The sequence below is a fragment of the Oncorhynchus mykiss genome, chromosome 29 (assembly GCF_057628025.1).
Source record: "Oncorhynchus mykiss isolate SJ-2025 chromosome 29, ASM5762802v1, whole genome shotgun sequence".
Lineage (NCBI taxonomy): Eukaryota > Metazoa > Chordata > Actinopteri > Salmoniformes > Salmonidae > Oncorhynchus > Oncorhynchus mykiss.
Window position 1 is genome coordinate 44,816,571 of NC_143050.1, and position 14,368 is coordinate 44,830,938.

The 14,368-nt window shown below is 43.8% G+C and overlaps 1 protein-coding gene across 25 annotated transcripts in view; it reads left to right on the forward strand.

The window, feature by feature from the left end:
• LOC110509489 (spectrin alpha chain, non-erythrocytic 1) overlaps positions 1 to 5,937 on the forward strand; it is a 62,453-nt gene extending 56,516 nt beyond the window's left edge. For 18 of the 25 annotated variants that reach the window (XM_036967741.2, XM_090227312.1, XM_090227314.1 and 15 more), the window contains 12 exons: positions 174 to 333; positions 488 to 564; positions 675 to 884; positions 985 to 1,281; positions 1,478 to 1,590; positions 2,239 to 2,256; positions 4,110 to 4,164; positions 4,257 to 4,453; positions 4,610 to 4,663; positions 4,816 to 4,962; positions 5,198 to 5,345; positions 5,567 to 5,937. In XM_036967741.2, coding sequence (XP_036823636.2) covers positions 174 to 333; positions 488 to 564; positions 675 to 884; positions 985 to 1,281; positions 1,478 to 1,590; positions 2,239 to 2,256; positions 4,110 to 4,164; positions 4,257 to 4,453; positions 4,610 to 4,663; positions 4,816 to 4,962; positions 5,198 to 5,345; positions 5,567 to 5,692 — 1,602 coding nt within the window. In that variant the 3' untranslated portion in view covers positions 5,693 to 5,937. The remainder of the gene's footprint in view (positions 1 to 173; positions 334 to 487; positions 565 to 674; positions 885 to 984; positions 1,282 to 1,477; positions 1,591 to 2,238; positions 2,257 to 4,109; positions 4,165 to 4,256; positions 4,454 to 4,609; positions 4,664 to 4,815; positions 4,963 to 5,197; positions 5,346 to 5,566) is intronic. The other 7 variants (XM_090227319.1, XM_090227323.1, XM_036967739.2 and 4 more) reach the window with 1 other exon arrangement.
• The last annotated feature ends 8,431 nt before the right edge of the window (positions 5,938 to 14,368 follow it).

Sequence of the window (14,368 nt, forward strand, 5' to 3'; positions counted from 1 at the left end):
CTCAGCCAAACACTGACCGCACAAATTATATGTTATGATTAAGAGACCAGGTACCAACTGAACGTGTTGACTTATTTTATTTTTTACAATTTAGACTTTCACTAGACTTGCTGTAGTCCCAGATGGATTTTAAATGCATATTTTGTGTGTCTGTGTCCCTGTCCTTCAATTAGAACAACCACCACGTGGACAGCATCTCAGCCAAGATGACGTCCCTGCGGGGCAAGGTGTCTGAGCTGGAGAGGGCCGCTGCCATGAGGAAAGCCAAGCTGGACGAGAACTCTGCCTTCCTGCAGTTCAACTGGAAGGCCGACGTGGTGGAGTCCTGGATCGGTATGCGAGAGGGGCTTCTCAATAATACTGTTACTGTTGTGTTCAGTCTTTAAGCTCTTCACTTTCTTGAGGGTTAACTAACTTGAAGTTTTCACAAAAGATGAAAGGATGTGTATTTGAGTGCATTATTCAATCTGTCCGGTTGTTTGTGCAGGTGAGAAGGAGAACAGCCTGAAGACTGATGACTACGGACGAGATCTCTCCTCTGTGCAGACGTTGCTCACTAAGCAGGTACGCTGTAGCAATGTCTATCTCCCAAATGAGGGATGCCACTGCCGCCATTTTCAGCTAGACACATTCTCCCATGCCTCATGTTCCTTCTTCCCTCCTCGGGTCTACAGGAGACGTTTGACGCTGGTCTTCAGGCCTTCCAGCAGGAGGGCATAACCAACATCACGGCCCTCAAGGACCAGCTGCTGGCGGCAAAGCACGTCCAGTCCAAGGCCATTGAGGCCCGCCACGCCGCCCTCATGAAGCGCTGGAACAAGCTGCTAGACAACTCACAGGCTCGCAAGAAGAAGCTGCTGGAGGCCCAGGATCACTTCAGGAAGGTAGGATATCTTAATGACTACAATTCATAGATTATTATCATTGGTGTTCATATTATAGTCTGTCAAACATCACTGAATCGAGCCCCCCCCCCCCCCCCAGGTGGAAGACCTGTTCCTGACCTTTGCCAAGAAGGCATCGGCCTTCAATAGCTGGTTTGAGAATGCAGAGGAGGACCTGACGGACCCGGTGCGCTGCAACTCGCTGGAGGAGATCCGGGCTCTGCGTGATGCCCACGAGGCCTTCCGCTCGTCGCTGAGCTCGGCGCAGGCCGACTTCAACCAGCTAGCTGAGCTGGACCGGCAGATTAAGAGTTACCAGGTGGTGTCCAACCCCTACACCTGGTTCACCATGGAGGCCCTGGAGGAGACCTGGAGAAACCTGCAGAAGATCATCAAGGTGAAGAGGGGTGGGAGATCTGTTTGTGCTGTATCTCCAACAGGGTGGGAAATTAACACTTGCCAAATGTGGGTAGATTTTCAGTAGCCACGTTGGCGGGTGATCACACAGAGCATTTGGGAAACATTTATTTTAGTACAGTGGGGAATCTGCATTTTGTCTGGAAAGCACTTCATCCATCCATCCATCCATATAGGAACGAGAGCTAGAGTTGCAGAAGGAGCAGAGAAGGCAGGAGGAGAACGACAAGCTGCGGCAGGAGTTTGCTCAGCATGCCAACGCATTCCACCAGTGGCTGCAGGAGACCAGGTAGGGTCTGGACCTGCTGTGCACTTGCTATTTGATATGGAGGTATATTCTAGGAATAGGATGGGAGAATGTTAATACCATTCCATTTTAAAACCCAAATAAATGTACATGCATCACCTTACCCAATAAGAAATCAATGGAGCTACCTGAACATGCATGCTGCTCAGAAATATATGTCCTGTCTTTCTCTGCCACTTTGTTGTTCTCTGGCCATAAGGAAACATGGTGCTATTCATCGGAGCAACGAGTGAACAGTTGCAGATAGATTTGTATGAAACTGACATGATGCTCGACTCCACCAGAGACCGTTTTCTTGTCAATTGTACACAACACACTTGTGTCTGCAATGCTCTGAATGTTTTTCCTCACTGAATAGGGTTGTGGGTGGATGGGGAGCACTGTTACAACTTCTACACAACCACACAAGTGATCTGTGAATGTTTCAAACTGAAAACGGATCATACTGCGGATGTACCTGTGCTCACACTGTATTTCTGTGTTTGTCAGAGGGCAATCACGCAATGACCATTGTGCCCCTGCCTAGTGTTTCTAACCATTGTCTCTTTCTCTCCCCCCCACACCCCTTTCCCACTTTTTCCCTCTCTTGCTGCTACCTCGCTGATGCTTGGGAATCACTTTGCTTATCAGGACATATCTTCTGGATGGGTTAATATCACATTTTACTGTCTTGTGTGTTTGTGTGTGAGTGGGGTCAAATCAACATAATGCGAAGATGATGAAATCAAGGTCTGTGATCTGAAAGATGGGTAGATTGGAGTGATGGCGCTTTGTTGAGCCACTGCAGGTTTGGTATCAAGTCTGTGGTAAAATGTTGCATCATACATGTTGTTTACATAGAACCACCAGGTAACTGTCTCCACGTGAAGAAATTGAAGGTAAAACTGGACCACTTTCACTTTAGGGAATCTATATTTTGTGTTTCTGTATGCCTTGTCCTTTTTTTTGACAAATGTTTTCATCTTTGTATAATTTCCTTGTGAATGGTGCTCCCTTTACTTTTCTTATTTACTCTCTTTTTATATCCTCCTCTGAATAGCATAGCTTATCGAAGGGTTGTCCGTGTCTTTCAGTATGAAGTCAGTGATGATCTTTCCGGAAGGTCTTTTCCTTTCTCCTTTTTCTCCTATCATTACTTCCATCATACCCTCTGGGTTGCGTGTCTTCATGCTCTTTTAAAACCAACCATTTGGGCTCGGTGTGCTCAGTTTCATCTCTACTAACTTTACTGCAATGTAGCGCACTGAAACTAAGATCAACCTCGTGATTGGTCTGCATACTTTTTTCAGGTCTGACTACATTGAGCACTGTTTTAAAGGAGAGCTGAATTTGTTAATTCATTCGCAACAGATTCAGAGTAAAATGTAGTTTCCAACGCTGTGCACTGTAGTCCTAACCATGGTATAGATTACCACAGCTATCAGTTAGCTTCTTTGGCATGGATTGATTGGCTTTGTGCAAAGGCCAGTGTATTTTTGGATTTCTTGTAGTTTTTCTTCGTACTTTGAGTCATTTTTTCCACCATTTGAGGTAAGTCCAGTGCCATTTCTAGGGAAATGGATGGCTTTGAACATTTTGAGTGTAAGGAAACAGTTATTCTTTTTACTACTGTTTTGTACTTCTGTTTCCCTACTTTTTAAAATGTACCAAATGTTTCCAGCTTTATGTTCTCTGAAATTTGAAGATGGTTTGCTATTTTTGAGGTTTCATAAAAACATTTACTTTGCTTCTTTACAAAAATCATTGATTATTTGTTTCAATTAGTAAATTGCAAGATTTGTTTGGAATCTCTTGAAACGCCACTGGTATATTCAAAATGAGAATGAATCATAGAGTAGGAATGAAGTTGGATCTGTGGTTAAGAAAACAAGGGTTCCTACCAGTGGTGGAAAAAGTACTCAATTGTCATACTTGAGTAAAAGTAAAGATATTTTTTTTTATAGAAAATGACTCAAGTAAGTTGAATATACTTAAGTATCAGAAGAAAATTAAATTGCTAAATATACTTAGGTATCAAAAGTATAAACCATTTCAAATTCCTTATATTATGCAATCCAGATGACACAAAAAAAAAAAGAAGAATAGCCAGGGGCACACTCCAACACATAATTTACAAACCAAGCATTTCTGTTTAATGAGTCTGCCAGATCAGCGGCAGTAGGGATGACCAGGGATGTTCTCTTGTGAATTGGACCATTTTCCTGTGGAAAAAAAAAAGTACTTTTAGGTGTCAGGGAAAATGTACATTATTTTTATTTTGGAATGTAGTAAAGTAAAAGTTAAAAAAAATATAAAAAGTAAAGTACAGATACCCAAAATAACTACTCAAGTACTTTACACCACTGGTTCCTACTACCAAATTAGTGCGTGTGCATTTGTCTGTCTGTGTGTATGTGACTGACTGGATCACCTGATCTTGATGGCTATGGCATGTTGTTTATCCCAATATTTCATCAGCCTAGAATTCTCCTCTCCCCTGACACTTGTGTATATACATCTAGGTCCTGTATGGTAGAAGAGTCCGGAACCTTGGAATCACAGCTTGAGGCAACCAAGGTAAGAAAGAAACCCTTGTCATTTATGCTGGAGACAACCATTTTGGCTATTTCATTGCATAGCCTTACCTGTGTGTCACTCGCACTCTGTAGCGTAAGCACCAGGAGATCCGGGCCATGCGCAGCCAGCTGAAGAAGATAGAGGACTTGGGAGCGGCCATGGAGGAAGCCCTGATCCTGGACAACAAGTACACAGAACACAGCACGGTGGGCCTGGCCCAGCAGTGGGACCAGCTAGACCAACTAGGAATGAGGATGCAGCACAACCTGGAGCAGCAGATCCAGGCCAGGTCAGAGAAAGGGAGACGCGTGCGCACACACACACACAAACATTCTTACACACTATAAACTCCCATGTTGATAGCCCTTATAGATATTCAAGCAGTAAACCTATTTTGGTCAAAGTGTTCCTTCACTCCTAATCTGGTCATATCTGTTCACTGCAGGAACACCACTGGAGTGACAGAGGATGCCCTGAAGGAGTTCAGCATGATGTTCAAGTGAGTGGTGGCCATTTTCACTGTACCTTAGTATGGGGGGGTAGGGAGGGAGGGAGCGAGCTTGCAAGGCCGAAATGCAAAGAAGCTCTCCCTTTGCGCTTAGTTAGGTGAAGGAACTTAATAACCTCAACCATTTTCCCTTTACTCCCCAGGCATTTTGACAAAGAGAAGTCTGGCCGTTTAAACCATCAGGAGTTCAAGTCGTGTCTGCGCTCGCTGGGTTACGACCTGCCAATGGTGGAGGAGGGAGAACCAGACCCCGAGTTTGAGTCCATCCTCGACACTGTCGATCCCAACAGGTCAGGAACCCGAGCTCTATTCAGATTCAGTTAACTTTACTTGGGGGTTTTCATCTGGCCAATCACTTGTTGGAATAGTATTTGAAAAACGATTAAACCTTCCCAAGAATGTTACTTTATTATATTCAGAATGGGTGTGTTAGTGGTTTGCCTCATATTTTGATGTTTATATTTCTTTCATTCTTTGGCTTCCTTTAGCTGCTTTCTTATGGCTAACTGGTTTTGTGTGTTCCAGGGATGGCAACGTGTCCTTGCAGGAGTACATGGCTTTCATGATCAGCCGCGAAACAGAGAACGTAAAGTCCAGCGAGGAGATTGAGAGCGCCTTCCGAGCCCTCAGCGTCGATGCCAAGCCCTACGTCACCAAGGAGGAGCTCTACCAGGTACTTATACGCCGACCTTCCTTACACCACATTCTGACTCGACTGTTTCTCAGTCACAGTGGCTAATGAATAGGACCAGAATATTATATGAGCTGCAGCCATAAAAGTTGTGCATTTTATAAATGGCTCTGAAATAACATAAAGACTTGCATAAAACCTCTGAAGAAATAACTGCCCATCTCCTAACTTACAATCTCTTCTTGTTTCTCCCCCTTTTTTAGAACCTGAGCAAGGAACAGGCAGACTACTGCATCTCGCACATGAAGCCCTACCTAGACAGCAAGGGCCGGGAAATGCCATCTGCCTTCGACTTTGTTGAATTCACCCGCTCGCTTTTCGTCAACTGATCCCTTGCCTGCCAGTAACCAATCGGGATGCATTTGCCGCACACACACAAATACATGTCTGAAACTAGAATACTCCATAGTTGTCTGTACCTATATCTCTCACTCTTTGTGCTTCACTGCCTAGTGAATCTGTCTGCATTTGAATGTTTGTGCTTTTGCTGGATTTAAGAACCCAGAGACGATCTGCTGTAACATCACAATAAGGACTGTTGTGCACTTAATAAACGCTACTGGTTAGAACTGGACAGGTCTTCTCTGTACCATTTCTATTACAACATGAATCCACCTTTGTTTCAGTTCAGTATAAAAAGGAACAACCAATGGAGGTCTGAATAACCACTCAGTGCCTATGGAGTAATAAATAAATACACATTTGCTGTTTCAACATCTCAAAAGCATTTAAACTCGTATATATTTAACCAGGAAAAGCCCATTGAGACCCAGTCTCTTTTTCAAGGGAGACCTGGCCAAGAAGGCAGAAAAAAATCAATATATTAGAAAACAATTAAACATGATCCAGCCTAAAAAAAAACATTTACACTCTTAACAGCTTTCCATCAAAAAAATGTATTCATTCAGTGGCACTAACATATCTAGTTGTAGACTATTCCATGCCTCTGGTGCACAAGACGAGAATGCAGTCTTGCCTAATACTGTAAATGTCCTGGGGAATATAAGCAAACAGCTAGCAGACCAGGTATGGTAACTGCTGGTGGTGGACACCAGACCATCGAGAGAGTTTACCCAAAAGGGTTTTGTAGATGAACATGTACAAATGTAGCTTTCTGAGCATAAAAAGTGAAGTCCAACCCACCATTTTGTACAAAGTGCAATTGTGGGTGAGTGACTTGGCATTTGTAATAAAGCGCAAGGATGCATGATAAACAGTCCAGCCTCTGTAAGACGGAGGAGGATGCATGATAAACAGTCCAGCCTCTGTAAGACGGAGGAGGTTGCATGATAAACAGTCCAGCCTCTGTAAGACGGAGGAGGATGCATGATAAACAGTCCAGCCTCTGTAAGACGGAGGAGGATGCATGATAAACAGTCCAGCCTCTGTAAGACGGAGGAGGATGCATGATAAACAGTCCAGCCTCTGTAAGACGGAGGAGGATAAATGATAAACAGTCCAGCCTCTGTAAGACGGAGGAGGATGCATGATAAACAGTCCAGCCTCTGTAAGACGGAGGAGGATGCATGATAAACAGTCCAGCCTCTGTAAGACGGAGGAGGATGCATGATAAACAGTCCAGCCTCTGTAAGACGGAGGAGGATGCATGATAAACAGTCCAGCCTCTGTAAGACGGAGGAGGTTGCATGATAAACAGTCCAGCCTCTGTAAGACGGAGGAGGATGCATGATAAACAGTCCAGCCTCTGTAAGACGGAGGAGGATGCATGATAAACAGTCCAGCCTCTGTAAGACGGAGGAGGATGCATGATAAACAGTCCAGCCTCTGTAAGACGGAGGAGGTTGCATGATAAACAGTCCAGCCTCTGTAAGACGGAGGAGGATGCATGATAAACAGTCCAGCCTCTGTAAGACGGAGGAGGATGCATGATAAACAGTCCAGCCTCTGTAAGACGGAGGAGGATGCATGATAAACAGTCCAGCCTCTGTAAGACGGAGGAGGATGCATGATAAACAGTCCAGCCTCTGTAAGACGGAGGAGGATGCATGATAAACAGTCCAGCCTCTGTAAGACGGAGGAGGATGCATGATAAACAGTCCAGCCTCTGTAAGACGGAGGAGGATGCATGATAAACAGTCCAGCCTCTGTAAGACGGAGGAGGATGCATGATAAACAGTCCAGCCTCTGTAAGACGGAGGAGGATAAATGATAAACAGTCCAGCCTCTGTAAGACGGAGGAGGATGCATGATAAACAGTCCAGCCTCTGTAAGACGGAGGAGGATGCATGATAAACAGTCCAGCCTCTGTAAGACGGAGGAGGATGCATGATAAACAGTCCAGCCTCTGTAAGACGGAGGAGGATGCATGATAAACAGTCCAGCCTCTGTAAGACGGAGGAGGATGCATGATAAACAGTCCAGCCTCTGTAAGACGGAGGAGGATGCATGATAAACAGTCCAGCCTCTGTAAGACGGAGGAGGTTGCATGATAAACAGTCCAGCCTCTGTAAGACGGAGGAGGATGCATGATAAACAGTCCAGCCTCTGTAAGACGGAGGAGGATGCATGATAAACAGTCCAGCCTCTGTAAGACGGAGGAGGATGCATGATAAACAGTCCAGACTCTGTAAGACGGAGGAGGTTGCATGATAAACAGTCCAGCCTCTGTAAGACGGAGGAGGATGCATGATAAACAGTCCAGCCTCTGTAAGACGGAGGAGGATGCATGATAAACAGTCCAGCCTCTGTAAGACGGAGGAGGATGCATGATAAACAGTCCAGCCTCTGTAAGACGGAGGAGGATGCATGATAAACAGTCCAGCCTCTGTAAGACGGAGGAGGATGCATGATAAACAGTCCAGCCTCTGTAAGACGGAGGAGGATGCATGATAAACAGTCCAGCCTCTGTAAGACGGAGGAGGATGCATGATAAACAGTCCAGCCTCTGTAAGACGGAGGAGGATGCATGATAAACAGTCCAGCCTCTGTAAGACGGAGGAGGATGCATGATAAACAGTCCAGCCTCTGTAAGACGGAGGAGGATGCATGATAAACAGTCCAGCCTCTGTAAGACGGAGGAGGATGCATGATAAACAGTCCAGCCTCTGTAAGACGGAGGAGGATGCATGATAAACAGTCCAGCCTCTGTAAGACGGAGGAGGATGCATGATAAACAGTCCAGCCTCTGTAAGACGGAGGAGGATGCATGATAAACAGTCCAGCCTCTGTAAGACGGAGGAGGTTGCATGATAAACAGTCCAGCCTCTGTAAGACGGAGGAGGATGCATGATAAACAGTCCAGCCTCTGTAAGACGGAGGAGGATGCATGATAAACAGTCCAGCCTCTGTAAGACGGAGGAGGATGCATGATAAACAGTCCAGCCTCTGTAAGACGGAGGAGGATGCATGATAAACAGTCCAGCCTCTGTAAGACGGAGGAGGTTGCATGATAAACAGTCCAGCCTCTGTAAGACGGAGGAGGATGCATGATAAACAGTCCAGCCTCTGTAAGACGGAGGAGGTTGCATGATAAACAGTCCAGCCTCTGTAAGACGGAGGAGGATGCATGATAAACAGTCCAGCCTCTGTAAGACGGAGGAGGATGCATGATAAACAGTCCAGCCTCTGTAAGACGGAGGAGGTTGCATATACAACAAATCACCATATTCAATTAGAGAGAAAAGTGGCCCGAACAAGCTTCCTAGTCATAAGTGGGAAGCAAGCCTTATTACAAAAATAAAAACCCAATTTCAATTTAAGCTTCCTTACAAGATTATCCATATGAACTTTCAAGGACAACTTGTCATCCAACCATATACCTAGGTATTTATAGGATTACATTTTTTCAATGGATAAGCCACCAGATGTGGCAATACTAACCTTCTCTGGCAGAGTTCTAGCTCTGGTAAAGGTCATGAATTTTAGTTTTTTTTGTACATTTAAGACCAGTTTGAGACCATAAAGAGAGGCCTGCAGTGACTGAAAAGCAGTCTGGAGCTCTTCAGCAGCCTGAACCAGAGAAGGAGAATACGAATACCATCTGTATATAGATGCAACTTTGACGGTTGTATCCCATTTCCGTAATAAAAATTGAGAACAACACAGGAGCTAAAATGGAACCCTGGGGCACACCTCTATTAATCTCAAGAAAGCTAGATTTACGATTGTCAGCCATATACACAGTGTTCTGTCAGAAAGATAGTTCCTAAACCAATTTACTGCCCCTTCACTGAGACCAATGTTACTAAGTCTAGCTAGCAACCATTCATGGTCAACAAATAGAGCAGCACAATGCTGCTTTTAATCAAGTGCATTTAAGATGCCATTTGACTCCTAATCTCCTGAACAAATTAAATGAAGGTAATTTAGCTTGCGCAGGACATCAGCGAGTTAAGTGCATCTCCCGAACCCGGGTGCGGTCTGTAGCATCCGACAACAGGGACGTCCTTAAACCGTGGGGTGTTGGGTTGAGCGTGCAGAGACGGGGAGGTTTTGGTCCGCAAAAACAACTTTACCAAGACAGAAAATAAACATGACAAAGAAAATCACTTAGGTTTAGCTCCGTCCTTCTTCTCTGCTGTGGCTTGGTGTCGGTCTCTCCTGCGGTGTGCCACCTTGCTCATTTTATTTGGCCTCCACGGGTGGTTGGCACCAGTTTTGCCAACATATTTTCAGAGTAAATTGCTAGAGGCAGGTTGATTTGTTGCTAAAAGTTGCTAAATGACGTTGTGATGTCATTGCGTGATATACACAATAACGTTACTCAAATTGACTGGCCATCTCGGCAAAAAATATGATTTGACATTTGTTCAGGTACAGACTCTGATTATTTTCTGTACTTCTGGCTGTACAATTTTAATTGAAACATGTTGATTGATGTTGTAAGTTCAAGCATTCGTGACCAACTATATTCATTGGGTTTGGCAAGTCGAACCCTTACTACTGCTGCTGCCGTCAACCAGCAATAATTTGCTGAAATTGCTGCTGGCCTTCTGCTACAGGCCTTCTGCTGCCTGTGCACGAGCTGAGCGCCTGCTGCTGACGTCACTCACAATGTATTATTGCAACCAGACACGTGTGTTGTGACTGAGTGTGTGACAGAGAAAATTGTGTTTGTGTCATTTAGAGGGAAAATGCACGCATTTTAGTATTTGAGTCACTTTTCAAAAGTTGATGAAAGTTCTAAATACATTTTTTAAGTAGCTAAATTTGTTGCTAGGTGCTGTTTGGGGAAAAAAGTTTCTAAATCTAGCAACAAAATTGGCATCACTGGTTGGCCCTTTCCTCTAATTACCTCCACTTAGTGGCAGGGTGCCCAGCTCCCGTATTCCCAGCAGAGGGAGCCAATTATTAAATTCTTATTTAAGAATTGACACGCAAAACGACGCCGGATTCAAAACTTTTTTTACATTTTAATTATACAAAATTCTTGCAACCAATAGAATGTTATATATATACACTCTTCCCAGCTCTGCAGATTTTGCTGTGAGGAGGCAGAGTCATTAAATCATTTATTTTGTTACTGTCCATATGTAGCTCGTTTTTGGTCACAGGTCCAGGAATGGCTGAAGAATTGCAACATTTACCTAGAACTAACGCTGCAGATAGCAATACTGGGTGATTTGAAAAGATATAGTCAATCGATCAATAATATAATTATTTTAGCAAAGCTGTTTATCTTTCATTTACAATCTGTAGAAACTATGAGAATAGAAAGGTTCAGTACTTTTGTGAAGCATCACAGCGCAGTTGAAAAATATATGGCAAATAGAAATCCAATATGGATGGTTGTTAAGAGATAGATGGGAGGGGTTGAATGGAGTTGAAGGGTGGGACTAATAACAACAAGATAACTAATGTAAAACATACAGGGTCTGTAAAATGTATATAGGTGCAGAACTTTTGTGAAATAGCTCAATTACAAATGTATGGCAAATAGATATCAAACTGGATGGACATCAGAAATATAGGAAGGCCAGGACTAAAAACCAAAATATAAAGGAAGGTATATTCAAAAAAAATGTATTATATATATATATGTATACAGTGCCTTGCGAAAGTATTCGGCCCCCTTGAACTTTGCGACCTTTTGCCACATTTCAGGCTTCAAACATAAAGATATAAAACTGTATTTTTTTGTGAAGAATCAACAACAAGTGGGACACAATCATGAAGTGGAACGACATTTATTGGATATTTCAAACTTATTTAACAAATCAAAAACTGAAAAATTGGGCGTGCAAAATTATTCAGCCCCCTTACTTTCAGTGCAGCAAACTCTCCAGAAGTTCAGTGAGGATCTCTGAATGATCCAATGTTGACCTAAATGACTTATGAGGATAAATACAATCCACCTGTGTGTAATCAAGTCTCCGTATAAATGCACCTGCACTGTGATAGTCTCAGAGGTCCGTTAAAAGCGCAGAGAGCATCATGAAGAACAAGGAACACACCAGGCAGGTCCGAGATACTGTTGTGAAGAAGTTTAAAGCCGGATTTGGATACAAAAAGATTTCCCAAGCTTTAAACATCCCAAGGAGCACTGTCAAGCGATAATATTGAAATGGAAGGAATCTGTAAACAAGTGTTGGAAAAATTACTTGTGTCATGCATGAAGTAGATGTTCTAACCGTCTTGCCAAAACTATAGTTTGTTAACAAGGAATTTGTGGCCTGGTTGAAAAATGAGTTTTAATGACTCCAACCTAAGTGTATGTAAATTTCTGACTTCAACTGTATATAACAAAGGGGCAGGCAAAAGGCATGTCGAGGGCAGGCCTGGAAACAGACCCAATGAAGGTGCAGAACGCCTTCCGGGACGAGAATTGAGGACCGCGATCGGAGACTATGTTGACCGGAAGTCCATGGATCTGGAAGATGTGTTGCACCATGAGATGGGCCGTCTCCTTGGCAGAAAACCTATCCACCACCGTAAGGATAGCGGTGTTGCCATCTAACGGAGGGAGACCAGTGACAAAGTCCAGGAATATATGAAACCAGGGATGGTGAGGAACAGGGAGTGGTTGAAGGAGGCCAGTCTTATTCTGTGTACACACAGTGCAGGCGGCGACAAATGCAGAGACGTCAGGAACCAGACTGAGGCAAACTGTGGATTGTTGCTCCCACACCGCAGTAGCCCAGGCGAGTGCCTTCCCGGTCATCAGTTTTATCAGGTACGAAAGCATCAGCTATCAGCTATGAAACTGCAACTTTTTCTGTAATCAGATTACAGATACTTTTGAAAAACTAGATGATTACTTTGAGGATTACTTTTAAATTCAGAAAGTGATTTTTTCACGTTCAAATTAGCATATAATTTTTTTCCACCTGAGCGAGTCTGACCACAAGTCAGAGACAACTATGTTTGATAAATCACATTTTTGTCTTCTTCTAATGTCTCTTAAGGGGAAAGTAATCTAAAAGTAACAATGTAATCAGATTACGTTACTGAGTTTGGGTAACCAAAAGTTACGTTACTGATTACAATTTTGTACAGTTAACTAGTAACTGTAATGGATTACATTTAGAAAGTAACCTAGCCAACCTTGGCAGGAAGTTAGCAGTTTTTCCACCCAAATTTCTGCTGGCCCACCCACTAACGAATCTTTGGCTACCCTACTGTGTGTGACCTATCAAAGATCTACACACATGCAAGAGGCATATCTCACTCAATATAAAACATGGGTTTAATATCTTTCTTGTTTTTTTTAGAACCTCCTGCAACTGGAAACTGACATTTCTACTTATTTCACCAAATCGAGAGAAAAGAAAGTATCCCCAAGAACAGGTTAGTTGAAAAATCTATGGTGGCGGTTTGTATGGGGCTTCCTCTAAAGCCCAGTAAAGGACACAAACAAATCTTTGGATATGTCATATCATATCATATTATCTGTAGCTAGTCAAATCAAATCATATCAAATTGTATTTGTCACGTGCCGAATAAAACAGTGAAATGCTTACTTACAAGCCCTTGGGCACAGGGATTACAGACTCAATCACGGACAGGTTGAAAATGTCAGTCAAGATGATACTCTGAATTTTCCATTGCACAAATGTTTGACAACAGTTAACCCAAGGGTCTCAGTATGTTTTGAAATGTGTCGGGCTTCATATCAATGCTGAAATGACAGGCTGTTGTCCAGGGTCAAGACAAGGTTTTTTTGCACTCTGGGATGGAGACACTGTGGAGTTGGAGTGGTCTTTGAGTGGACAGGCCTTCCCCGGGAGAAAGAGCAGCTCTGTCTTGTCAAGGTTGAGTTTGCGGTGGTGGGACCGATATCGAAGTTGAGATATCTGCCAGGCACGCCTAATTGCGTGTCGCCAGCTGTGTGTCAGAAGGAGAAAAGTAGTTGAGTGTCATCCGCATAGCAATGATAGGAAAGACCATATGAGGTTATGACGGAGCCAAATGGTTAGAGTCAAGAAGATCGTTCTGAGAGAGATAACAAGAAAGTTGATCACAGACAGCACACTCAAGTGTTTTGGAAAGAAGGGATACAGGTCTATAGTTTTTGACGTCAGAGGAGTCAAGTGTTGGTTTCTTGAGGAGGGGAGCGACTAGGGCCATTTTGAAGTCAGAAGGAACGCAGCCAGTGATCGGGGTGAGGGGATGGGGTCGAGTGGGCAGGTTGTCGGGCGGCCAGACCTCACTAGTCATAGGATTTCATCTGGAGAGAGAGGGAAGAAAGGGGTCAAGGCGTAGGATAGTTCTATGTGAGTGAGACCAGTGGACTCAATAGGCTGAGTGAATGATTAGTGGATGTCGTCAACCTTCTTTTCAAAGTGGCTGACAAAGTCGTCCGCAGACAGGAGTGAGGGAGGGGAGGAGGTGGAGGATTAAGGGTGGGGGGAGGTGGAAAAGAGTTTCCTAGGGTTAGAGGCAGAATCTTGAAATTTAGAGTGGTAGAAAGTGGCTTTAGCAGCGGATACAGGTGAAGAGGAGGTAGAGAGGAGGGAGTGAAAGGATGATAGGTCCTCTGGAAGTTTAGTTTCCTCCATTTTGCTCAGCTGCCCGCAGCCCTGTTCTGTAAGCTCGCAATGAGTCAC